The sequence below is a fragment of the Lupinus angustifolius genome, chromosome LG03, assembly GCF_001865875.1.
Source record: "Lupinus angustifolius cultivar Tanjil chromosome LG03, LupAngTanjil_v1.0, whole genome shotgun sequence".
Classification (NCBI taxonomy): domain Eukaryota; kingdom Viridiplantae; phylum Streptophyta; class Magnoliopsida; order Fabales; family Fabaceae; genus Lupinus; species Lupinus angustifolius.
Window position 1 is genome coordinate 5,174,906 of NC_032011.1, and position 25,065 is coordinate 5,199,970.

The 25,065-nt window shown below is 35.1% G+C and overlaps 3 protein-coding genes across 4 annotated transcripts; 2 read left to right on the top strand and 1 right to left on the bottom strand.

Moving 5' to 3' along the window:
* Positions 265 to 2,661, top strand: LOC109342291 (kinesin-like protein KIN-7N). Its single transcript, XM_019580304.1, has 8 exons — positions 265 to 498; positions 601 to 690; positions 1,640 to 1,758; positions 1,849 to 1,962; positions 2,067 to 2,148; positions 2,241 to 2,308; positions 2,411 to 2,488; positions 2,569 to 2,661. The coding sequence occupies exons 1-8, from the start codon at positions 354 to 356 to the stop codon at positions 2,659 to 2,661; spliced, it is 789 nt and encodes a 262-aa protein (XP_019435849.1). The 5' UTR covers positions 265 to 353.
* Positions 2,669 to 8,473, top strand: LOC109343226 (kinesin-like protein KIN-7N). The gene is made up of 16 exons (XM_019581422.1): positions 2,669 to 2,769; positions 3,719 to 3,837; positions 3,928 to 4,041; positions 4,146 to 4,227; positions 4,320 to 4,387; positions 4,490 to 4,567; positions 4,648 to 4,790; positions 5,009 to 5,108; positions 5,200 to 5,280; positions 5,927 to 5,995; positions 6,066 to 6,125; positions 6,249 to 6,389; positions 6,646 to 6,936; positions 7,252 to 7,344; positions 7,821 to 7,976; positions 8,073 to 8,473. Exons 2-16 carry the CDS (start codon positions 3,766 to 3,768, stop codon positions 8,427 to 8,429), a joined length of 1,905 nt encoding a protein of 634 aa, XP_019436967.1. The 5' UTR covers positions 2,669 to 2,769; positions 3,719 to 3,765; the 3' UTR covers positions 8,430 to 8,473.
* LOC109343227 (pre-mRNA-processing protein 40A) lies at positions 10,910 to 23,893 on the bottom strand. Of its 2 annotated transcripts, none has more exons than XM_019581424.1 (29): positions 23,665 to 23,893; positions 22,591 to 22,639; positions 21,667 to 21,990; positions 21,378 to 21,563; positions 20,118 to 20,185; positions 19,886 to 19,955; positions 19,012 to 19,064; positions 18,798 to 18,855; positions 18,349 to 18,707; positions 18,176 to 18,242; positions 17,561 to 17,659; positions 17,382 to 17,450; positions 17,228 to 17,305; positions 16,969 to 17,055; positions 16,863 to 16,897; positions 16,656 to 16,761; positions 16,104 to 16,184; positions 15,929 to 16,021; positions 15,807 to 15,860; positions 15,611 to 15,727; positions 15,432 to 15,530; positions 14,762 to 14,809; positions 14,581 to 14,670; positions 13,216 to 13,323; positions 13,065 to 13,129; positions 12,851 to 12,953; positions 11,465 to 11,755; positions 11,223 to 11,369; positions 10,910 to 11,147 (listed from the first exon to the last, which is right to left on the bottom strand). In XM_019581424.1, the coding sequence occupies exons 2-28, from the start codon at positions 22,621 to 22,623 to the stop codon at positions 11,238 to 11,240; spliced, it is 2,973 nt and encodes a 990-aa protein (XP_019436969.1). In that variant the 5' UTR covers positions 22,624 to 22,639; positions 23,665 to 23,893; the 3' UTR covers positions 10,910 to 11,147; positions 11,223 to 11,237. The 2 variants fall into 2 exon arrangements, with proteins under 2 accessions (XP_019436969.1, XP_019436968.1); XM_019581423.1 differs by having other exon boundaries at positions 10,940 to 11,369; positions 23,665 to 23,701; positions 23,743 to 23,893.

The window sequence follows — 25,065 nt, forward strand, 5'->3', positions numbered from 1 at the left end:
TTCTTTTTTACATGGAACAATATATAAGACAAAATCTATAACAATATATCTTTGTTCATTAGTAATCTATTTATTTCTCCTTATTATAGGATATTTTATTCAGAGAAAAAAAATAGAAATACATTGGTCCATACCATATAATATGAAAACTTCAACCCAATACTATCAAACAAGCCCATTCATGCTCATTCCAAAAAACTCAAACTACTTTCCAAATTCATCCTCAGAGCCCAAGCCCACCATGTTTGAACTAGAAAAACAAATAAGGGTATTTCCGTCGATAAACAAAAATTCAAATCTAGCAAAAAACGTTGCAACTTGAAGCAAAGCCCGCCTATCAGAGAAGTAGCAAAATGGAGAAAATCTGCGTCGCAATTCGAGTTCGCCCTTCAATCTCCGAAGCTTCATTCAATGGAAGCTTCTGGAAGATCGAAGAAAATCGCATCTCTCTTCACAAAACTCACGGCTCACCCCTCTCCGGTTCTGTTTATGCTTTTGGTAAATTATTCCTATTCTTATCATCTTCAATTTCATTTCACGATTCAAATTTTATATTATTTATTATTTTATGTTTTGTTTTAAATTTTTCGTTAATTTCAGATCATATATTTGACAAAAGTAGCACAAATGCTAGTGTTTACAATCTCCTCACTGAGGATATCATTCAAGCTGCGCTCGACGGCTTTAATGGTATGATTCTGATTCATATTGTTGAAATTCCATTTTACTTTTTAGTTCCATATATTGCTAGTGCTTAATCATTTCTATAACAATTGAAATTAAGATTTAAATAAAGCAGACAAAACGGTACCTCATAGGCTTAGCTTTGGCAGTGTTAAGTTTTAGATCAGTATGCGAGTAAAGAACTACTTATAATGATTTGAGCAATCCTTCAGGACCGAATTTTTTATATTAAGTTGAACTCCGGTACTCAAATATATTAGTATAGCCTATCCTGCAAACTTCACGCTCCAGTGTTTTAAATTGATCTTGTGTATCATCCGGTGTTTTAAATTGCAGTTGCGGTATGTGATTGCTTGCTGTCACTGCGACCTGTTACGATGCAGATTGCGGCCTACAGTATGAATTATTTTGTGAGAAAAAAATATTTTTGATATCAATGTAGTCTGATGCGGCTGATGCGGTTATGTTGCAGCCTGATGTGGCTCAAATGTAGTCTCATGCGGTTGCATTGCAGTCACATCATTGTAATTCGGTATCACACTGCAATTGTGGTGTGATGCGGTTGTGGCGGTCATTGCAACCGCAATATTGCGGCCACGTTTGTGATTCGTAGTTTGAAAGTCTGATATCGTCTATCATACAAGCCAAACAAATGAGTAAACAATCTTTTAAAATAACTTGAACAATCCTCCCCTACAAGCCCTATTATTCTAATATGCAAGTGGTAAATTTTATAATGAGTTGAACAATGCCTTAATATGAACCTTTACGTAATAGTATTATACTCCTTGAGTAAATAGGTACCACTGCGTGATGCTCCCACCTACCTGTTATAAGTAGTTTTCGAATTATGAAGCATGTTACGAGTGTGAGTGTAGTAGGATTTATTTGCAGTGGCTCCTTTTCAGATACATTTGGACATTAGTGTTGATTATTGAGATTATCATGTGGTCAGGAACTGCATTTGCTTATGGGCAGACTAGTAGTGGCAAAACCTTCACCATGAATGGTTCTGAAACCGATCCAGGAGTAATTCCTCGAGCTGTTAAAGATGTATTTTCAAAAATTGAGAGGGTAGGTACTGCTAATATGAGTTGTTTTAATAGACTGCCTAGTGCTTATTACCGCAATGCTGATGTTTGGTTTAACCACTTTGATTCTCAGATGTCTGATCGAGAGTTTCTGATTCGAGTTTCATACATGGAGATCTATAATGAAGAAATCAATGATCTTCTTGCAGTTGAGAATCAGAAGTTGCAAATTCATGAGAATTTGGAGGTTGGCTAGCTGCCATTCAATTCTTAATTATAGTTAATATGTCATTGTAACTCTATACATGTATAGGTAATAGATGTACTGATTTTACTATTGTTTTTCTTTAGCGTGGAGTGTTTGTTGCAGGTCTCAGAGAGGAAATTGTCAATAATGCTGAACAAGTGTTAAATCTCATTAATGCTGGAGAAGGTTTGTAGTTCTACCTTTCTGTTAGAATTTTCCTTCAAGTTGGAATGTACTTGCTATAATTAAGTGAAAAAATGTCCTTGATGTTCTTACAGTTAACAGACACTTTGGTGAGACAAACATGAATGTTAAGAGTAGCAGATCACATACAATATTCAGAATGGTAGACCTTTAAAAAATTTGTTTTGTTTGTGATGCATGTGTTTTACAAAATACCTGTCCTTGTAAAAATACTAAATTATATGCTTTTTAATCAAATATGCAGGTGATTGAAAGCAAAGGGAAGGATTCCGATTCCTCTAATGATTCTTCAATTAGGGATATAGTTCGTGTTTCAGTATTGGTATGTATTACTACTTTTTTCATCTTTTAAGAATTTCCTGCAAGTGAACTTCATACTTATTTTTGAGCTTCTGAAATTAGAATTTAGTGGATCTAGCTGGCTCTGAAAGGATTGCCAAGACTGGAGCTGATGGTGTTCGTTTGAAAGAAGGAAAATCTTATGTTTTGTTTTAAATTTTTCGTTAATTTCAGATCATATATTTGACAAAAGTAGCACAAATGCTAGTGTTTACAATCTCCTCACTGAGGATATCATTCAAGCTGCGCTCGACGGCTTTAATGGTATGATTCTGATTCATATTGTTGAAATTCCATTTTACTTTTTAGTTCCATATATTGCTAGTGCTTAATCATTTCTATAACAATTGAAATTAAGATTTAAATAAAGCAGACAAAACGGTACCTCATAGGCTTAGCTTTGGCAGTGTTAAGTTTTAGATCAGTATGCGAGTAAAGAACTACTTATAATGATTTGAGCAATCCTTCAGGACCGAATTTTTTATATTAAGTTGAACTCCGGTACTCAAATATATTAGTATAGCCTATCCTGCAAACTTCACGCTCCAGTGTTTTAAATTGATCTTGTGTATCATCCGGTGTTTTAAATTGCAGTTGCGGTATGTGATTGCTTGCTGTCACTGCGACCTGTTACGATGCAGATTGCGGCCTACAGTATGAATTATTTTGTGAGAAAAAAATATTTTTGATATCAATGTAGTCTGATGCGGCTGATGCGGTTATGTTGCAGCCTGATGTGGCTCAAATGTAGTCTCATGCGGTTGCATTGCAGTCACATCATTGTAATTCGGTATCACACTGCAATTGTGGTGTGATGCGGTTGTGGCGGTCATTGCAACCGCAATATTGCGGCCACGTTTGTGATTCGTAGTTTGAAAGTCTGATATCGTCTATCATACAAGCCAAACAAATGAGTAAACAATCTTTTAAAATAACTTGAACAATCCTCCCCTACAAGCCCTATTATTCTAATATGCAAGTGGTAAATTTTATAATGAGTTGAACAATGCCTTAATATGAACCTTTACGTAATAGTATTATACTCCTTGAGTAAATAGGTACCACTGCGTGATGCTCCCACCTACCTGTTATAAGTAGTTTTCGAATTATGAAGCATGTTACGAGTGTGAGTGTAGTAGGATTTATTTGCAGTGGCTCCTTTTCAGATACATTTGGACATTAGTGTTGATTATTGAGATTATCATGTGGTCAGGAACTGCATTTGCTTATGGGCAGACTAGTAGTGGCAAAACCTTCACCATGAATGGTTCTGAAACCGATCCAGGAGTAATTCCTCGAGCTGTTAAAGATGTATTTTCAAAAATTGAGAGGGTAGGTACTGCTAATATGAGTTGTTTTAATAGACTGCCTAGTGCTTATTACCGCAATGCTGATGTTTGGTTTAACCACTTTGATTCTCAGATGTCTGATCGAGAGTTTCTGATTCGAGTTTCATACATGGAGATCTATAATGAAGAAATCAATGATCTTCTTGCAGTTGAGAATCAGAAGTTGCAAATTCATGAGAATTTGGAGGTTGGCTAGCTGCCATTCAATTCTTAATTATAGTTAATATGTCATTGTAACTCTATACATGTATAGGTAATAGATGTACTGATTTTACTATTGTTTTTCTTTAGCGTGGAGTGTTTGTTGCAGGTCTCAGAGAGGAAATTGTCAATAATGCTGAACAAGTGTTAAATCTCATTAATGCTGGAGAAGGTTTGTAGTTCTACCTTTCTGTTAGAATTTTCCTTCAAGTTGGAATGTACTTGCTATAATTAAGTGAAAAAATGTCCTTGATGTTCTTACAGTTAACAGACACTTTGGTGAGACAAACATGAATGTTAAGAGTAGCAGATCACATACAATATTCAGAATGGTAGACCTTTAAAAAATTTGTTTTGTTTGTGATGCATGTGTTTTACAAAATACCTGTCCTTGTAAAAATACTAAATTATATGCTTTTTAATCAAATATGCAGGTGATTGAAAGCAAAGGGAAGGATTCCGATTCCTCTAATGATTCTTCAATTAGGGATATAGTTCGTGTTTCAGTATTGGTATGTATTACTACTTTTTTCATCTTTTAAGAATTTCCTGCAAGTGAACTTCATACTTATTTTTGAGCTTCTGAAATTAGAATTTAGTGGATCTAGCTGGCTCTGAAAGGATTGCCAAGACTGGAGCTGATGGTGTTCGTTTGAAAGAAGGAAAATCTATTAACAAGAGCTTGATGATTTTGGGAAATGTTATTAACAAACTAAGTGATGGTTCAAAGCAAAGGTATATTTATTTTAGTTTAGTTTCATCATTTACTAATCATATATTATTATGCTTAGTTTTTGAGGTTATTGTTATGAAAGTCACATCTTTAATGACATGATAATTCATGGCTGGATGATAGTATAAAAAAACTTATACAGAAGTGCATTAAAATGAAATTCATTTTCCCCTGCCTCCTATACTGTATTTTAATACCTTAAATTTCGTTTTTGTGGCAGTCATATTCCATATCGTGATAGTAAATTAACCCGTATACTCCAACCTGCTCTTGGCGGTAATGCCAAAACATCCATCATTTGTACCGTAGCACCAGAAGAGGTAGATGCTGTTGTTTTAGTTTTGTATTACTCTTTTCATGTTTGGCGATTAACTTGTAATTTTAATAGCCCATATTTTCCAATCCGTTTAGATTCACATTGAAGAAACAAAGGGAACTCTTCAGTTTGCCAGTAGAGCCAAACACATCACAAATTGTGCTCAAGTGAATGAGGTCTGTGTTTTCTGCACATCAAATTTACTATCTTGTCACCTTAATTTTCTGGTCTTCGAGTTGGATGTTTGATACCATTTAATTTTCCCCCCTTGATTTTCACTATGGTCTACACCAGAATTACTTGTCTATGTTTTACGGGTGTCTGTGTGAAATGTTTACACTTTCAGTGACCCATCAATTTCCACAATGCATATCATACAGAGCTTGCATATTATCTTTTAAGATAGTGAATTGTTTTCTTAAATATACACAAATTTGAAGATTTGCTAAAGTAATCCATACACACTATTAGGTAAAAATTGCCATGTTCCTGTCACAATATATGCAGTCTAAACTCTAAAGCATTATGTTTCCCTGTGCCTGATGAATCACGTGAAGGAATATTCTAATTTCTGTGCAACTAAAACTAACTATTGGAGGATAGATGTTGGACTATGAACCATGAGAATTGTCTTACAGTTTACTCAGGCCAAATAGTGAAAAGAAAAATGGATTAAGCCTAGTATTCTCTCTACGTTTTTAATAGTGAAGCTTCAGTTCTTCCCAGCTATATGCAAATATGATTTGCCTCCATTTGCATGCTGGTATTCCATGTCTAGCATTTTCTAGGCAAATCTGTTTCCTGATGGTAAGAATTTTTCAGATATTGACAGATGCAGCCTTGTTAAAGCGGCAACAGTTAGAGATAGAAGAACTACGTAAGAAACTTGAGGTAATCGTTTTCTGATGATCATTTTTGCATTCACTTCAGACAATCTAACATAATGAAAATTTCTATAAAGGGATCCCATGCTGAGGTGCTCGAGCAAGAGGTTCTTAAACTCCGCAATGATTTGCTCAAGGCAAGTTTTACCTTTGGAGTTTGTCTGCACTCTGCAGACTTAGCCATTATGTTCATGATAAAGTATTAAATGAACTCTATTTATCTTTTTATATTAATAATATGTTGATATTCCTCTGATTAGTATGAATTGGAGCGTGGGAAGCTTGAAATGGAACTGGAAGAGGAGAGGAAGTCACGTGACCAATGGATTCGGGAGAACCAGATGAAGATTGAAAGTTCCAGTTCTATAGCTCTCTCAGACTGTGAGGCGAACGACATTCAGGTGCACCTCATGAGTGAACGAAATAATATTGCCAGAAAAAACCTGTTTATGGCTAATAAGTTTTTGCAAGGGATGTTTTTCATTTATCTGCTATAATTGGATCCTAATGTGTTTCAATTTGTATGGCCATGTTTTTCCCCCTGGAAAATGCTCTGTTTTGGGCTGCTTTATAGTAAACTTGATTGACCTTCCCAGTCATTTTTTTCCTGATATTTGTTGTTCATTTTGTTGTTGCAATAACTTTCTGTAATATTAGAGACAGGGATCTCCAAGGCACAGTTTTTCAGAAGAGTGCAGTGGGAGTAATAGTACATCTCAAGAAGATATTTTTAAATCTCCCGGTATAAAGAAAGCTCCCAGTGCTTTTGTGGTCAAGCGATCAAAGTATATGGCATTGCCAGATTGCAGTCCTCCTCCACATGCCTTCAACAATGTGGCTGATGAAGATATGTGGTTGAGAATGAACAATGGTTATGTTGCAGACCTTGATTCACTTCAAGCTACTCCTGCTCGAAAATTTCAATCATTCCCAAGTGATACAACTCATGTGAGTTCATATATATGTAAATATATAATATATATACACTGAAGCAATTTTCTTATATGTCTTGGGTTGCTATTTTTTTGCATCCATCCACATGTTCCTGACAAAGTTAAAAGAATAAGTGTTGGAATGCATGGATATTAGGTTGTTTGTTCCCTATGTTGATGATGACATTTTTTTTCTTTTGTTGAGCTATTCTTGTTGATTTCACATTGCCATTTACACCAAATGGTATTTAACCATTATAAGCTCACCTTAGCATGATCATCTATTCAGGCCTTTTGTTGTTCGGCTTTTCATTTGGCTTATGCTTATCAGGGTTGTAAAAGTGAAATTGGAAAGTATGAACAAGAGGTTCAGGATTTGAGGAGGCAACTGGAACTTGCTAATGCGAAGATAAATGAACTAGAGGTCAGTATATGATATACTATTACTCTCCTCCCTTGGTCAAAATGAAATTTGACATCTATAAACTTTTGATTAAGCCAGAATATCATCTGAAAAATTTGTCTGACTTGAGACCATGTTTATAAAGGGGTACTGTGTCTAGTATTAAATTATTAATTACGATTATGATGATGAGAATTATACATATCTAGTTTGCTCTCTTGTACAATATTCCTGCTTGGTTTCTCAATATTTTGAATTCATTTTGTGCTTCTGACATTGAGATATAATGCATAGTTTCTAACATTATGCGCATTTGAACATTCATAAAATACTATCTCGTGCTTGCTTCTTATAGGGATTGAATTCAATACCACTCTATTCCATTCACAAGCTTCATGAGCTTGATGCTATGTATATTGCCTTTTTCTTTTGATCTCTTTTCTTATAATGTGTTCTGTGTACTTTGCATGGATTTGTGTTGATGCACATGAATCCAGAGAAAACATTCAGATGAAGCATTAAGCAAGCAATTAATGGATGAGAGAGCTGAACATCAACAAGAAACACAAACAATTCAAGTTTTGCCCTTAAGGTCATCTGAATCTGTGGAAAACTTCAAATACAGCTTTGAGGAGGTTTTGTCAGTAATGCAGGTTGAGCATGTGCACCTTATCGGTTTCTTTCTACCTTTATTTCTCTTGACCAATTCAAAAAACATTAAATAAATTTTCTCCTGTGGTCTAAAACAGAGGTTTGCATCTTGTGGCAAATTATCAACAGCAAAGGTGCTTTCAACCATGAGTGACATTCGTGCACAGCTATTTGCAGCACTGGATGCTCACTTTCCGGCGGATAGGGACGGCGAAAGGTCTTCAACTGGGAGTTATGCTTTAATTGATGAACAGAAAGCATTTCAAGAGAGGATGCATAATATAATTACATCACTGGAGTTATCAGATTCCTCAACAACACAGTGGCAGGAGAGAAGTTCTTTGTGCAGCTGTGAACACAAGGTAGGTGTCTGGTCACATATATCAAGATATCAATCACCAATCATGGTTTTATTCTTTGCCTTATTTTTAGGATTTATTGTGTCTTTGTTTTAGAATTCTGTTGCCATTAATGTCACTCAGCAATTATTGACTGGCATTTATTCAATAGCTTATAGGTATAGTATGTTTTCACGTGTATATACTATAAAGAAAACCGTGAAAATAATTGTTGTACTCATTTAGTCCTTCTTTGAGGAATATGCACATTGAATCAGGATTGTAAGAAATAAACAGTGTTATTAGTTAATGAGATAACCTCTCATGGTCTCCTTGTTGCAAATATAACACGCTCTTCAAATTAGACAGAACTTACAAAAGCTTGAATCTACATTATGGTTGATTTTTGTACGAAAACAAAACAAAAATCTCCTTCCACCTTCAAATGTTGTGGAATGATATTAGCTTCTCTAAAGAAATGAATCGAGATTATAGATGGATTCTACATCAAATATTGATTGGAAATATTAGATTTCATTTTCCTGTTTGTTATATATAGTTTCCACTTGCTTCATATACTGCGGCAGCTCCAATCCACATGAATTGTCATTACTGTATATCAAAAGTTGAACTTATTGAATGTGGGAAAAGCTGTGAGGAGTCTCTATGCGGTAGGAAAAAACAGTAAGGGCAATCACTTGATGGAGTTAAACATTTGTATATGATTCTATAGTTAGGTTACTACACCATCAAATGTCAATAAAAAGTGTACGAAACTATCACCTATAATGGGGTTTGAGGAGAGTAAATATAAACAACTTTATCATTACAATCAAAGATTATTTATGGGATTTGAACTCATGACTTCGAGTCACAAATCAAACAATTTTACTATTGGATTGTGACTCACCCACTACAAAATGTCAATGAAGAGAGTAAAAGATTGAATAGTATTCTAAGCCTGATGGAGGGATGATATGACAGTGATTTCTATGAGATGAACTGGGTTGAGGACCAACCTTGAAGTGCTGGACCAATGTTGAATCGGGCTGTGAATCGGCAAGTGGCAAATTTCTATGGTCATTCTGCATTTCACTACCATGATTTTAAATTGTAGTTGTGTGCCGTTAGTTTGCATTTTACATAACAGATATCTTACAAGTTGTGGAAAAGCAGGCCATTTGGCACAAAGAATACAAAAGTTTATAATCATCCTTTTCTTTTTTCAATAATAACATTTCAAAAGAGCTGGATCAATGTACACATCAAGCACAAACTATTTATTTCTCACAGCATATCTATAAACTAGGATAGTTGCCAGGGTAACCAGCTAGAAGCATAGTTGCCAAATTGCAGTGAAAGAGCTGTAATGAATCTAAAGCTTAATTGGGGAAATTAATTAAAGTCAAATGCCACGTGACCTGAAGAGTCAAGGGAACGTGGTTAAAAGGCATGTGATGAGAAGATTTGGGGGTGAAGAATAAAGATTGAGCTCTGGACCTTCTTCCTATATCTCCCTCGGTTGCCATTCCTCTTTGGGCCATGATTTGATTTTCTGGTTGTCACTATACTTCTATTCTCCTCAATTAATCTTGTTCATAATGAATCGATCAATGAACTGAACCTTAATTCTAATCATCAATAGAAAAGTTGTTCTAAACTGTTATTACATGAATAGGTTTGTGTTTAAGTAGCCTCGTTACAAAAGCTTAAAGTGTTTTAAGGAACATCTGTGGCATGTTTAGCACAAAAAGAAGAATGCAACTTCCTTGACAACAAGGCCATAAGTCAATACGAAGGGCATAAATTTGATTGATCTCAAGTCATTGCACCCAAACTGTGACTGAAATCCAAGAGAACCCATTTCACAAAATGCATTGCGTAATTCATGACATTGACATAATTCTAGAAATCCATCGAAAATCTTGGATAATTTAATTTATTAGCAGGTCTGGCAATGTAAGATAACAACATACAATGAGTTGCGAACTAGTGAAGGGTGGCGTTTGCATCAGTGAAATGGAGAAAAACTGGAAAATTGGTCAACTCAGCAGTTTTTATGTTTTTCCTTCTGAAATCTGCAGTCTTTTGGTGTAACCCATATATTTGTTGGTATTACAAAGATATTCGCTCACTATTTGGATAAAAAAACTAATCCCTTTCGAGGTATGTAGTTATCTCTCCCAACAAGTGTCACTCCCAGAAATCGAACATTTGACATTTTGGTCATCCTGTGGATCTAAGGGGACTTTACACTACTAGACACAAACTCCTTGTCGGTTGTGTAACCAGATGTTATAATTGATATTGGGTACTCCAAAACAGGTACATTTATACCAGATACCACTCTATAACCGGCTACTTCCGGTTAAGCCAACTAGTCAAGGACCAAATTCGATTCGTTTCCCAGGTGGGTTCATGCTAAAGGCTTAAACCGGCTGCTTCGGCTTAAGTCAAGGACCAAATTTGGTCAGTTTACCAAGTACGTGCATACTAAAAAGGCTTCTAGGTAAGCAGCTTTTTTCTTGTCACCATCAGGAAAGATGAGGAATGAAATGACTTCAGATGCTGAATTCATAAAAAATACAATGTTCTACTAATAATAACGTTATTAAAAGAAGTAAGACTATTCATAAGATTCCCAAATATATCTGCAATATAATCAGCAAAAGATGAACATCTAAACAAAAGTTGCTGGTGTAAAATTAAAATTAGTACTCTAGAACTAGTACCAAGTGGACATAGTTGACAAAACTATAGCCAAAACTAAAAAGGTTTCTTTTTAAACTTCAAGATCCTAAGTCAGATGTTTCCTGGAAAGAGGAATAACAAGACCTAAAGTGTATTTGACAATGACAATCGAACTCAATAATATTCTTCAAATGATGCAGTTTAAGTTCTTTATCTCACCACTTCAACGAACAATTAAATATCACCATCATCACCGAGCTCCCCGTCTTCAAGCTCCACATGGCCCCCAGTTTTTCTGGAACCATCCCGGTGCTCCCTCTTGTGTCTTCTATGCTTACTTTCGTTATCTGATTCAGAGTTTGCATGCTGCAATAGTACCAAACAGCTCAGATGCTTATTCTAAAACGTGTCTTTGAATCAAGATTTTATTAAATAAAGATGCAGAAATAAATATCATGTACCTTCCTAGACTTCTTGCGGTCACTGCCATGTCTTCGTGATTTCTTAGATTCTTCCTTCTCATCCCTTTCAGAATCCACATCCTCTATGCTGCTCTGGCGCCTCTTCCGATGTTTCCTTTCCTTATCCTTTTCTTTTTTCTTCTCCTCCTTGTAATCATGGCTGTCATTTACTTCCTGATTTTCACTATCTGTGTCAACCTTCTTATGTCTTTCCTTAGACTTTTCTTTCTCACGTTCTCTATCCTTCTCCTTCCGTTTTTCTTTCTCTTCCTTTTCTTTCTCTTTTTTAGCCTGAATTTATAAAATAAAACGTTGGTCCAATATAAAGTACACCAAAGGAAGGAATGGGGAAAAACAAGTGCACATAAGGTGTACCGAATGGAGACCAATGGTTTAAATGACCTCTATCTGCTTCTATACCTTTCAACCCTATACTTTATTTCTACTCCTCTATTGTCACTCAACCATCCATGTTAGAAGCTTAGATCTGAAATAGGAGTCATCTCCAGCCACCACACATCAACCACCATAACAGCAATGCCTGGTTTGGACAATGCTGGCAGGAAGTTGCCTCTTTATCTTTGACACTGGTACACAGAAAATATCACTGCCATGCTTTGGACAATCCTGGCAGGAAGTTGTCTCTTCGCTTGCTAGGGTAAGGCTACATACATGTACCCTCCCCAGATTCTACTAGGTGGGAACCGCGTGCACTAGGCCGCCAATGTCCAAATTAGCTCAACTATGTCAAACCATGTTTTTGGGGCGTCATAGACAAGATACGTTAAAAAAGTTAATTGGAAACAGACACATATCTGACATGTTCTTATGCATGTCAAAAAGGTGTAGGTTTCCAAAGAGTTTTGGAAACTCTGATGCCAAAAAACTGCTTTGTTAATGGGTAAGAATATGGCTACAAAATCTAGACTGGACCAGCCGGTTGAATAGGCTAAAGTGTACACAAGCCTGATTGCTGGTCCTTTCTACCCTTGATACCTGGAAATAGGCTGAAGCATATACAAGCATGATTGCTGGTTTCTTTTTACCAGGCAGTTGAATAAACCGTATTTTAAATTGCGGTTGCGATCGTGATTGCAGTTACTGCGATTGAGGCCGCTGGCTTGCTGCGGCCTGATGAGGCTACATCATTGTAATTCGGTGTGATGTGGTTGCGGCGGTCAATGCAACCACAATATTGCGGCCGTATCACGTGATGTAGTCCACAATTTGAATCACTAGGCCTTAACATTGCTTATGCCTTTGCAACATAGATTATCAAACTGAGTGAGCTAGTTGTCATATAAAAAGATAAACAAGACAATCCAATGACTAAGAAATATCATTGTATGGACAAGAAAACCTGCGAACCAATTATCATTCACACACCTTTTCATCTTCACGCTTGCGTTCCTTCTCTTTAGCTTTTTCCTCCAAGTATGTAATGTACTGTTCAAAAATTTCTCTACTGTAGCTTTCATCCCCAATGGACCTGTTCGGAAGTGCAGGAGAAAAAACATATAGTAAAAATTCCTCCATCATGGACATGACACTTTATGTGGTACAGCTGCTCCAGGTACTAGAAACAAAATGAGAAAGGTACCTGTACTCTTGTGTCTCTTCAAAGAGTGGCTTGCAATCCTCCCATTGTGAAGAAGTAGTAATATCCTATAAAATAAGATATGATGCATAAAAGCAATTTATTTAGCCAATTAAGAAACACTAATCAGATCACTGAAAGAGTCTTAATTTACCTTAAATGTATATAACAAGTTAGTGAAATCATCAGCAAGGCGTTGGCGTTTCTTAGCTTCTTTCTCCTCCTTCTCCTTGGCTCTCTCTAGCAACTCTTCGTATACAAGCTTCAGAAGAGGGGGGAAAATCAAATTTTGATAATCCATGTTGCGAAGGCATAAACAATATTAAAGCCCACTGCTTAAGCTTAACAAAAATGACTTTAAAATAGACTTGATTGTCTCCTTGTTGTATAGCTCTTATGTAAGTTAGAAACTATTTTGCGTTTCACTATAATTACAAGTACTTATAGTTAGGGTTGCACATGGTTCTGTCAGAGCCAAGCAACCCAGCCCAATTCATGCCATCTATTTTGGGTTGGTTTCAGTATCTTTTAGGGAATCAATCATGGATGGTTTGGCTCCCCACTTTGGCTTTGGTTGGAACCAAACCAAACGAACCAATAGAACCAAACCAAACGAACCAACCCCAACAACATTACTATGTTACTTTACTAATACTGGGAACACTCTAATGTAAATACTAATTTTAAACATCATGGGAGGGGCAACAACTAATCATTACTGATAGAGGCTCCTTGTTTCACGTGGTTGTTTGTTAGAAGTGGTTTTTCCACTTTTGAGTTACTTTTATGTTTGAAATTTTATTGAATATGTTGTTTGAACTTTGAAGTGTCTTTTTAAATTTTAATCATGTTATTTGAGTTTGTAATCAGATCATAATAGTATCTATTCCTTTTGGTAATGTTAGAATGATAGTAGTTTATTGTTTTTTTATTTTGAAAGGCCAACATTGATTTAGAAAAAGCGCTTTTTTGTGAGATATGCTTAAGCAAATGGGCCCTAATTGGTCAACTGCCTAAACACAACCTCTTGATAGAGAGATATTTGTTCCAACATGTATATACAATTCCAAGTTATGGAAGTTAGTCAATAGCATCATAAAGAGATCCATACAACAACTTATATAATAACATAGTATTCAATTCAAGTTACAGACTGGACAATGGTAACTATTTATTTTATTCTGCAATAGTTTAGCTTTATAGATATAACATGTAAAAAACATCATGCAACTATATCCAAAATTAACGAAAAAAACTAATGCACCAAACTGTTCTTTTTTGTCATAAATATTGTCTGAACTTAAAAAAAACAACTTTCAACTTTTTGGGGCTGCGAAGCTCATTAGAGATGCCCAAACATGTATGATTGCCTTGCATTCTAATAAATTCACTGTTAAGGCACCAAGAGAGGTGTTCTCATTTCAGTCAATTGAGATGCTACTCTCAAATTATATAGTTTCATACTTTAGGAGCAAGAAATGCAATCAAAATGACAGAAATCAAAAACCAAATACACTACCTTCAAATTGATCTCAGATATTGTTTTGCTACCTTCTTCCAAGACAGCAGACTTAAAGTCCTCAAACAATGATGTAGACACTACAGTAATCTACTTGCATGCAGTAGGAGGCAGGGGGAGGGAGAGTTAGTCATCAAATGCAAACTACAGATAAAACACAGAATATCTTTTTGATGACTACCTTGCATGTCTTGATTATATCTTTTACGAGTGTCTTGTCTTCATGATACTGTCAACAACAAAAGGTTGGGTTAAAAAGGAGAAATCAACAACCACAGTAAGCCATACAACATTGTAGGTCTAATATTTGTGTGGTAAAATAATTCTTTAAACTTGAGACATGTTTCTATCACAGGTAACACTTGAAACACTCCTGCATTCCGTCCACCCGGCTCGAATCTTATGGTCTACAGCTCCCTCTATTTCTCCACCATTTAGTATCATAGATCCAAGATACCTAAACCAAGTGACTTGTGGTATAGTATGATATCCAATTTTTACCTATAGGCTAGTGTAAGCAAGCTTCTAAACTTACATTCTATATGCTTTGTTTTAGTTGTGCTACATGAGCAATCTTATTTTCTTTATGTTGTTTTAAATCATTTGAAGTAAAGTCAACTGACATCAAACACAGAATACAAATGGACAAAATATACTTTCTTTCCAGAGAGAGTGCATGTGGCTAATCAAAGGTTACTTTAAATAATAGAAAACTAGACAAGTAGACAGCATTTTAACATAGCCCCATAAAAGTATTGCTCTAGTTTTCCATGGCAATAAAAATCAATAACAAACTCACTGCAAGTATCCCGAAGAAATAACATGAATACATGACATAAAAAAATTATAACCTGGTTTTCAAGTTCTACAGCAACATCCTCAAATATTTCTTTTGGAGTGGAACCAGATGTATTTGACGCAACAGCTTGATATTGAGGCAAATCCCTGACCTAGAACATTGAAAACACAAGAGGATTTTCATTTCCATGTTATTCCAGCTTTTCAACATGACCATGGCAAGTTTTATTACCTTCAAGCAATACTCTCTCCATTGAGTTTTAGCAGTCAGAACTCCAGCGGCAACATGTTCTTCCAGCAACTTGCAAAATGCATCACGGTTTTTCCTTTCACCCCGATGGACTCGATCCTATATCATAGTCATAAAAATACATACGCACAAGAATATGGACTGAAACACAACCAATAATCATATGCATAGGTTCTACCTTCTGTATTCTTTTTTTCTCCTCTTCTTCCTTCTCCAAGTCACGTATATAGTCCTGCCAAAGCCAACTTTAGCACATAGAAGATAGACCAATCTTACATGACCAATGATAAGAAAACATACCTGGAAAACAAGCAAGCGATCAATTTTTTCAAGTCTCAAGTATCTATCATCATCCTCTAACCGATCTTGGACTTTCCGCCACTGACTATACACCTAAAATGAAAAATACAATAATAAAGACAAGGGTCAAGAACAAAGCAACCATTACAACATCTCTTTAATTTAAAAAATGCACCTTCACATAATCACAGGACTCTAAGAATTTCCTGTATTCTGCTACATTCTGCCTGTGCTCCTCTGCAGCAATTTCCTTTTCCTAAATTTTACATGTAGAAGAGATAACAGTAAGAATGGTTCCTGAGAAAATGAAGCCATATAGCATCCTGCCATCACTGATCATCAATTATTTTTAGAAAAGAATTACTGTTACAATAAGATGAAGAAAATCATGCTGGAAAAGGAAAAGCTTGATTAAGCTTTTCAATTATTACTTCGATCGAGTCAGTTATACAATTCAATCACTTTCCCTGACTATGTGAAAGGATAACAAAAACCAAAATGCAAATGCTACACTATGACCATAACAACCACTCACCTGCCGCCACCACTCACAACATAAAAATAGGGTTCTTCGTGAAATTGACGAGTAGGTAAAGAAAACTAACATGAATCACGTCAAAAAAAAGTTTATAGAGCCTGCTTTGGTACAAGATCTAGACTAACATGAGGTGCCATGTTCACAAAGGTTCATAACTTCATATTTAAAGAAAAAGAAACATGTCATCACCTTTCTCTCAAGTTCCACCATGTAGCTTTCAAATAAATCTTCCCGGTCTCTTTGTTTTTCAACAGCATTGAATCGTTCATCATTTTCAAACATACTTATAGCTTTGCTGATCATGGTAAATGATTAATTAGAAATAATAAGATGGATTAGTTCAGCCTAAAGAGATCGACTAAAAATAATTTTTTACTCAAACAAGCAGACACATACCTCCACCTTATGGATGATGTAAGTTCTTTGCACTCCTGAAAAGAGAATATGCATAAAGAGTTAATCAATAGAAGCACAAATTAATCAGGTATTCTGTTTAACATACTTCCAACATCTTAGTGAATTCTTCTCGAGCTCTTTTCTGCTTCATGCGCCTCTCTTCAGCCTCTAGCTTCTTCCTTTGGCCCAAATACTGAATGTAAGATTAAATTAATTCAGTGTCAGAAGACAAATAGCGTCATTAACACATACATGCAAAATGATATGCAACTGTACTGTGCAATTGAATTAGTTCACTTGATGCAGACTGAAGGATCCACTGCAAGGAAGAACATGCAATGTGTCATGAGAAGCCGATTTCTCACCTCATTAAAAGCTTGTTTTCGTTCACCAGGTGTTTTTAGAGCATTATATCTTTTGTCATTAATGATTTCTCTCATTGCCTGAATTACAATTCAAAAATAATAGTTAGCCTTTGAAGCAAAAAAGAAAGACTGGGGAAAGGATGCACCAATCTACCTGTTCCCATGTCCAATCAGAATGAACATTCGCAGATTCCAAAAGCCCTTTAAATGCAGTTTTTGCTTCCTAAAATTTTAATGGAAAATTATAACAGAGATAAACAAATTACAAAAAAAAAGATATACCTCCCAAGTTTTCCAAAAAAGGAGATTATCCATAACATACAGAATTCTTACCAGTTTATTCGCATAGACCAAAGTTTCATCATCATCGGCCTTCTCCTCAGGAGGAGTCACATTAATTTTTCCAACCCCTGTCACTCCTCTTTTGGATTCCTGCAACATTTGCAAGAATATATGAATATAAGTAATTAAATAATGGTTCTCAATTGTGCCACAAAACAAGGAGATTGTCTTCTGGGTATTTTGGGTCCCTTTGTGACCTAGTTTTAACAAGTTTAAAAACAGCAGTTGGCAAAATCTTGCAACAAACTATAAATCTTGGCACTACTGAAACATTTACAGGGGCATACTGACATGATAGCCTATTATTCATGCTGGGGTCCATTTTCTTAACAATTCAAGCTTTCCAGTGGTTGCATCTTATACGGTATAGAACCAGGGATGCAAGAGTGATAAATTGTGGATCAAGATACTATAATACCTTACAAATTTATTCCAGTATTCTGTTTTATGTTATCTTTTCAAAATAATCAAATCTTTGTTCTTGTAGGCTAGTATAACTACATGCATATTTATGTTAGGGTTTTAAAGCACATCAAGCCTCTCCAAACAGATTAGGCTTCTGGATTGATTAGAAATCCAACAATTCTAAAAGATGAAAAAAAGTACCTCAATATCTTGAAGAGAAGCTCCAGTGACGGATGTAGCAAAATCTTGAGATGCTTGATTTTCAACACTGATCAGGTAAATTTTCAATATGTAAGTCAGCAGAAACTGCAATCACAATATAATAGAAAATAAGTAATAAGAAAACAGTGAATAGGTGAAACAAGGTTTTATACATGGATGGCACTTTGGAATCAAGTGAATCTGTAGCTGCTCCTGAGCTTCCTGCAACTGTTATAGGTTCCGTGATTGTCATGGTAACAGTACTTTGTTCGACTCCAGTGGAGGCAGGAGTGACAATAGAGTGGGAAACAGGGGTCCCTGATCCAGAAATCAACTGTTGCGGATCAGCTGCTCCGATAGGTGGGAGAGAAGCAGGGCTTGAAGCAATCCCATTTGATGTCAAAGAAGTGTTGGAAATAGCTACATTAGCATCGGTTGATGTTGCATTAGAGGAGACGGCAGCATTGGATGCATCAGTTGTTTCTGACTGGACTCCCTGGTTCACAGCTTTCTGTGCCTGTTCACGAGCCAACTGAATGGAAATATTACAATTAGGGTTAATCAATGCTGTCAGGAAAAAAATGGATTTCAATCACACACAAAAAATCATTATTTGATAAACCTTAAGTTCCTCTGGTATTGACCATGTTGATTGCTGAGTAATCTTGTTGTAATAATACCTGCAAGAAGTCACAGCAAAAACATAGAACATTTGGTCATTCATACAAATAAATGCAACAGCATGGATGCAGCAAAAAAGTGCAGTATATAGATTTGTTAAATAAAAAAATTGATAAGAAGTTTGTTAAATAAAATTATCCAACAATAAAACGCACTTTTTTCCATCTGAAGAAGTGAATTCTTTCCACACCGTTGATGCATCTGCCCGCTGTCACATCCAGAAGAATTAGCAAGATTTGTAAATGATAAAAGTAAACATCCAAGAAAGGTCATCATATACACAATAATAATTAATGCATGCTGCTGCCAAAAACCAAAGGTGTTTATTAAAAACACAACAAAAAAATTACACGTCTGGAGAGTTAGCTACTTTATATGATAATGTAGCCAATACTAATAAAAAATAAATAAATAACTTAATAAACAAGAATTTATGCATGACATAGAGCACTGAAACAAGATCACAAAAAATGTAAGGAGATAAAATCACAGATGGAGAAAGCGGCAAAAAGCACAAAGGCGCACAATTTATGTGGTGTAGCGAGAGCAAAGAAACTGACAAAGGAAACAATCAATACAACACAAACACATGCACACCCCATAAAGAATAACCCTATAAAACCGTTGGAGGAAGTGGATGGGTAGGCTGCAATCAACCATCAATTTATGGTACTTCAGAACCACAGTTATACACCAAATGTCACATTTTAAGATAAATAAAATAATGTAAATAGCAAACTGTTGCCTGCCTTGAGAAAGTACAACCACCGCTTCACAGTGACCATATAGAGCAGTTGTTAAAATGTCTCCTGACTTGCCATGATATCTACAAATCAGTGGAAGCACATGCACATAAAAGGATATCCACACCATAAACCCTTTTGATATTCGAAAATATCGCAAAAATGGTCAACATCCATATTAGATACCAGTTCGGTTGACCACATAACATTTTCAAGGCATCTCCTGTAGATAATGGAAATGACATTCAAATTGCAGCAACAACAACACATCATCAAAACAACTCACCTCAATAGGTGACATCAATTCCAAAGGTTTCTCCCAACTAGATTGCCTTGTCCTCTTGTTGTAGTAATATCTGGTAAAATGACAAGACAACAAAACATATCACAAGGATTCATGATGATGTCAATTACGGAAGCACTAGATAATCCGACATTACCATAAAGAGTTCAGTAACAAATTGTATAAACATCTTGTGTTTTTTATTAAAGCAAGATATAATTACATTAATCAATACCTTCTTCCATCTGCAGAAGTATGCTCTTGCCAATCAGATAAGGACTGCTGGTTAGGGGCACTTGTTCTCTAAATTTTGGCAGAGAAAAAAGAGTGGGAATTATAGAAGCTAAAATATCTCAGAAATCATAATATAACAATAGAAGGATATTTAACATAGAAGAAACGTAATTCACCGAGTCTTGTGTAATGTACGGCATTATAAAAAACTTCATGACTATTGAGATTTAATTAGCCACTCCCACTCCTCAAGGAGTCTACCCAATATGGTATCATAACAAGGAAGTCACCAATTCTATTACAATAGCATAATCCCAAAATAATATCCATGACAAGTTACTAATATTTCTTGACACCCCTTGTGCCAAAAAAGAACAATTACAAATAGCATCTAACTATATCTACTACTCCTATATTTCTAGGATCCATGGCCCAAAGGCATTATATGTGGATCAAATTTGCAGATTTGATTATGCTCCATAAAATCAGGCAACATAAAGACAAAGTGAACCAAATAAAAATATTCTTAGCATCTTTGGATAAAAAATTCAGTCAGAAAATAAGAAACATACTTCCATGGAAAAATCATATATCTCCGTGGACGTGTTTGGCACGCAAACAGAACAGAATAGAAAGAAACAATATATTAATAGAGTTATTTTCTTTTGTTTCACCCATTCAGTGTTACCAAAATGTCTCACTTTTTAACCTTGTACCCTGAATAGTTTATAAAATGTACCGGAAAAAGAACAGAACCCATATATTATGTTTAGTACATTCTAACACATCTACCAAGCGCTACAGAACCGTATGTAAGCACTTACACTCCTAGTTAGAGTATCTTAATGTAATATATGTAAACACACTGTATGTTAGATGTTAAAGTGTATTAGGGTGAAGTCCTCGTTACTGAGTCCGCAAGAGGCAGTTAAGTTTTACTAGGAGTGTCACGAGATATAAAAATCTGAATGCAATGTATCTTGCCATCATCTGAATACAACTCATTTTCTTCAGTTTATGGTCTCTATATTCTACAAATTCATCTTCTATGCTCTTCCAAGAATCATACAGTAACAACTAAATTAAAAAAACAGGAAAAATATCCACCATTTAAAATGCATAACTTCATATAAATTTCAAACAAGCTTTATGATATATTTAAAGTTTGCATAAATAAGAGCACCTCAAGCGAAAACTTCAAAAGAAAAAATGCAAAGGAAGAGTAATATGCATTAAAGAATCAAAGAATAAAAACACTTACTGCATCAGTTGATGTAGAATCCAATGACTGTACTCCACCCTGCTGCACTGGTGTAACAGCAGAAGCACTCTGAGATACAGAGGACATCCAAGGTTGTCCAGCAGGAGGTGCAAGCATTTGAGGTGGAGGCTGGTATTGAGCCAATGCATTAGCATTATCTTGCTGCTGACCATAGGATGGTGTGAACTGAAGAAGTGCAAAACGATGTTAGTGTGAAAGATACTAAATATTTGAAAGAGAAATCTAATAATGTAACTGGGAAAACTCCAAAAAATTGAGGTGACCATACAGTATATGAAGGGTGTGGAGGTGCTCCTGACACAGCCAAGCCAGGCATATGATTGCTTAAGTGGGAAACCATTTGCTGTGAATGTGGTGAAGCAGATGTCAGTGGCCTACTTGTCTGAATATATGGCATAGGAGCCTGGGATAAAGGTGCAGGATGACCGGGCTGAATTGGTCTTGGAGCCAACTGTTGCACTGGTTGAGAATACTGCACTTGCTGACTCTGAACAACATTTGAAGACGGTATAGCATGTCCTGCATGTCCAAATTGTTGTGAAGTCATTGGAACAAATGGTTGCCCTTGCTGAGATTGAATGACTGGCCGAAACTGTGGACAAAGAGTTGTAAGAGTGATTGCAATTTGAAAACTTACAACTCATTCTTAACTGACAACAAGATCTAATAGTGAATAAAATGAAGAGGAAAAGAAAATGTTTGCATGAAGATGAACTAAAACTTTGAGGGGGCAAATATCCATCCAACTATAGGAGACCAAACCAAATAGGTTAATCTAAAGATAAAATCGTGTCTCTTTCAGGTACAAAGAAAAGTGATGGAAATGGCTTTGCATCCAAAGCATTCTGTATAATTAGCAATTTATAGAACATAAGGCGAAGTAGAAAAGTTGGTCATGGTAATTGACTGCATATTAACAACTAAATATAGAAGATATATGAATTAAAAAATAATTGAATGGATCATAATCTGACAAGGAAATCAGAATGAACTGAGTTAGCAGGACGTATTATGACACCATCACACTTGGACAAAATTGACGAAATCCAGCTGATTAAATAGAAATCTAAGGTGGATACTGAGGTACTGACTATTCCTCATATGATCATTTCAATAATTAATGTTCTCATAATCAAGTTTACACAGTAAAAAGCAAGTAAAAAATTACAGTTTTGAGAAAGATATATTTTACCTGCATACCAGGGGGCTGAGAATTATTGGCCATTTAACACAAATGATCCCTGCCAAATGTAAACAGATGCATCAGCCAATATGAAAAGAAACATACCAAAATGACCAATTACATTGATAAATTAATCAATTGCTCATGGTGTACTCGTGTGACAAGGTCAAAAATACTTGCAGAAAAATGAATAACTCAATAGTCAAGACAAATACAGCATCTTACAGATACACCTTTGCATCGATCACACAATAAAGTAACCCAACTCCCCCCTCCCCTAAAAAATATAAAATATCATATTTTTATGCAATTTAATTATTACTGTAGCCCAAAACAATTAATGACTCAGTGAAATTGGTCATTAGTAAAAACAGAACGATTAGCTTAGCTCCACCTTCATATACTGTGCAAAATCCCAAACTACAGTAATTCACATCACCATGCCCAAGCTTGATGAATTAAGGACCCACTACAGTAATACTTGCACAATTGTTTGATTGGGCTTTTAGAAGAAGAAAAAAACAGACCTTGAAGAACAGTGGAATTCCAGCTTTTTGAGAAGCTAGAAAACCACTTTGCTTTAATTTCATATAATCACTTTTTTAAGCCTAACCAAGCAGATCCTGAGTTTGATACCATATCTTTCGACTATTTGTGTACGCTATAAATTAAAGGAGGCTTGTTTCGTCTGTAATTGATTTTTGGGTGCAATCGGCATGTTCGGGAAAAAACAATATAGACAATCTAAGCTAAAACCAAATTTAAATAAGGCACATTCAAGTAACTTAGAAACGCATGAATTAATTCTCTAAAAACATATAATACCATAACTATTTATTCCCTAGTGATAAATAAGTAATACCTTCAACAAACACAAAGCACAAAAAAAATAGCAAATGAATCTAGAACAGTTAATATTAAACATGAAAGAACGTTCTTAAATTTCTCGATTTTCAATCTAATCAAGTTTCGACCGGAAACAATGGCATCAAATTATGAGATTCGTTGCATCACAACATATATAAGCAATTGAAAAAATGACGTCGCAATTAATTGATGAAGAAATAGTAAAAGGTGACTTACAAATTGGAAGAAAATGAGGTGAAGAAACAAATCTTCGGATTGATGAGTTCGAAGAAACGGTTTTGTTTTATGTTCTCAAATTGAAACTCGTGAGAGTCACAAGTGATGTGGTGGTTGTGGTTTGGTTAGGGTTTAAGAGTTTTGAAGCACCTAAGTGCAATTGGGATTTGGGATGAAGAAGGTGATGAATGAAACTAATATATTTACGATTCTGCCCTTTTGTTCTCTATCATATCTAATTACCATTCCACATGTGTGGACTTGGGTGGGTAGAACCCAATAAAATTTGATATAGGGTTGGATTTCACACATTGCTTAAATAAGTTTATGGACGTAAATATTTATATACAGTCACAATATTATATATAATTTATTTGTATTATTATTTTGATAATTGATAATAAAATGTTTAAATATAAATAATATATGATATAACATAAAACTTATATCGTCAATATATGCATTTTTCTCTTTAAAAATAGAAAAAGAGAATAAGTAATGTTAATATGTTATTCTAAAATAACAATGTCAAATTAATGGTGTTAATTAAAAATTAAATTATTAACATTCTAACACTATCTCATGAGAAGTAACATATTATTTTGATCTTGTCACCTATTCGCTGGTGATAAAGATTGAGAATGATAAGTGAAAAAGATAATGTACTAAACTATTATTAAAATATATGATGAAGTGAGGGTAATATAAGAATGATAACAGTGTGGATCGGGGTTGGGTTATTGGGTTGACAACAATGTTATCATTCCCAAATTCATTAGGTTTCGGATAACTTGAACTCGAGGGGAACACACCCAAAACATGTATTTATATATATAGGTTGTATATATGTGTTAAATTTATATATATATTATATATACAAATTTAACTTTATAGTTTTACATATATCAGTCGGATTTGGGGTAGACATCAGTTGTACCAAATCCGAACCTGAAAATTAAACTAAGTAAAATTTAAACTCACTCACATCAAAAAATTTCGTTAAATTCAGGTTGAGTTCATACGAATATTTATGAGTTCAATTTTCATTATCATCCATAAGGAGCACCCATCTTTTCTTTTTTAAAAATAGCAGTTTTATTTATTATGGATTAGGATTATGGTTGACTTGGTTCTCATAAAAAGCAAACTCAAGAACCAAACTAGAGGTATCAAAATAGGTTATCCAGACAAATTCGGATTAATCTACATGGGGTTCGGGCTAATTTGAGTTGGAATAAAAAGTATGGATACAATTTTTGCATACCAAATTGTAGCCTAAACCCGCTTTAAGCAGGTTGCGGGTTGTGGCGGGCAGGCCCACGTAATATTAAGAAAATTATTTAAATTTTAACTTATTTAATTTATTTAATATATATAATTTGATATTAATGTATAATTTTT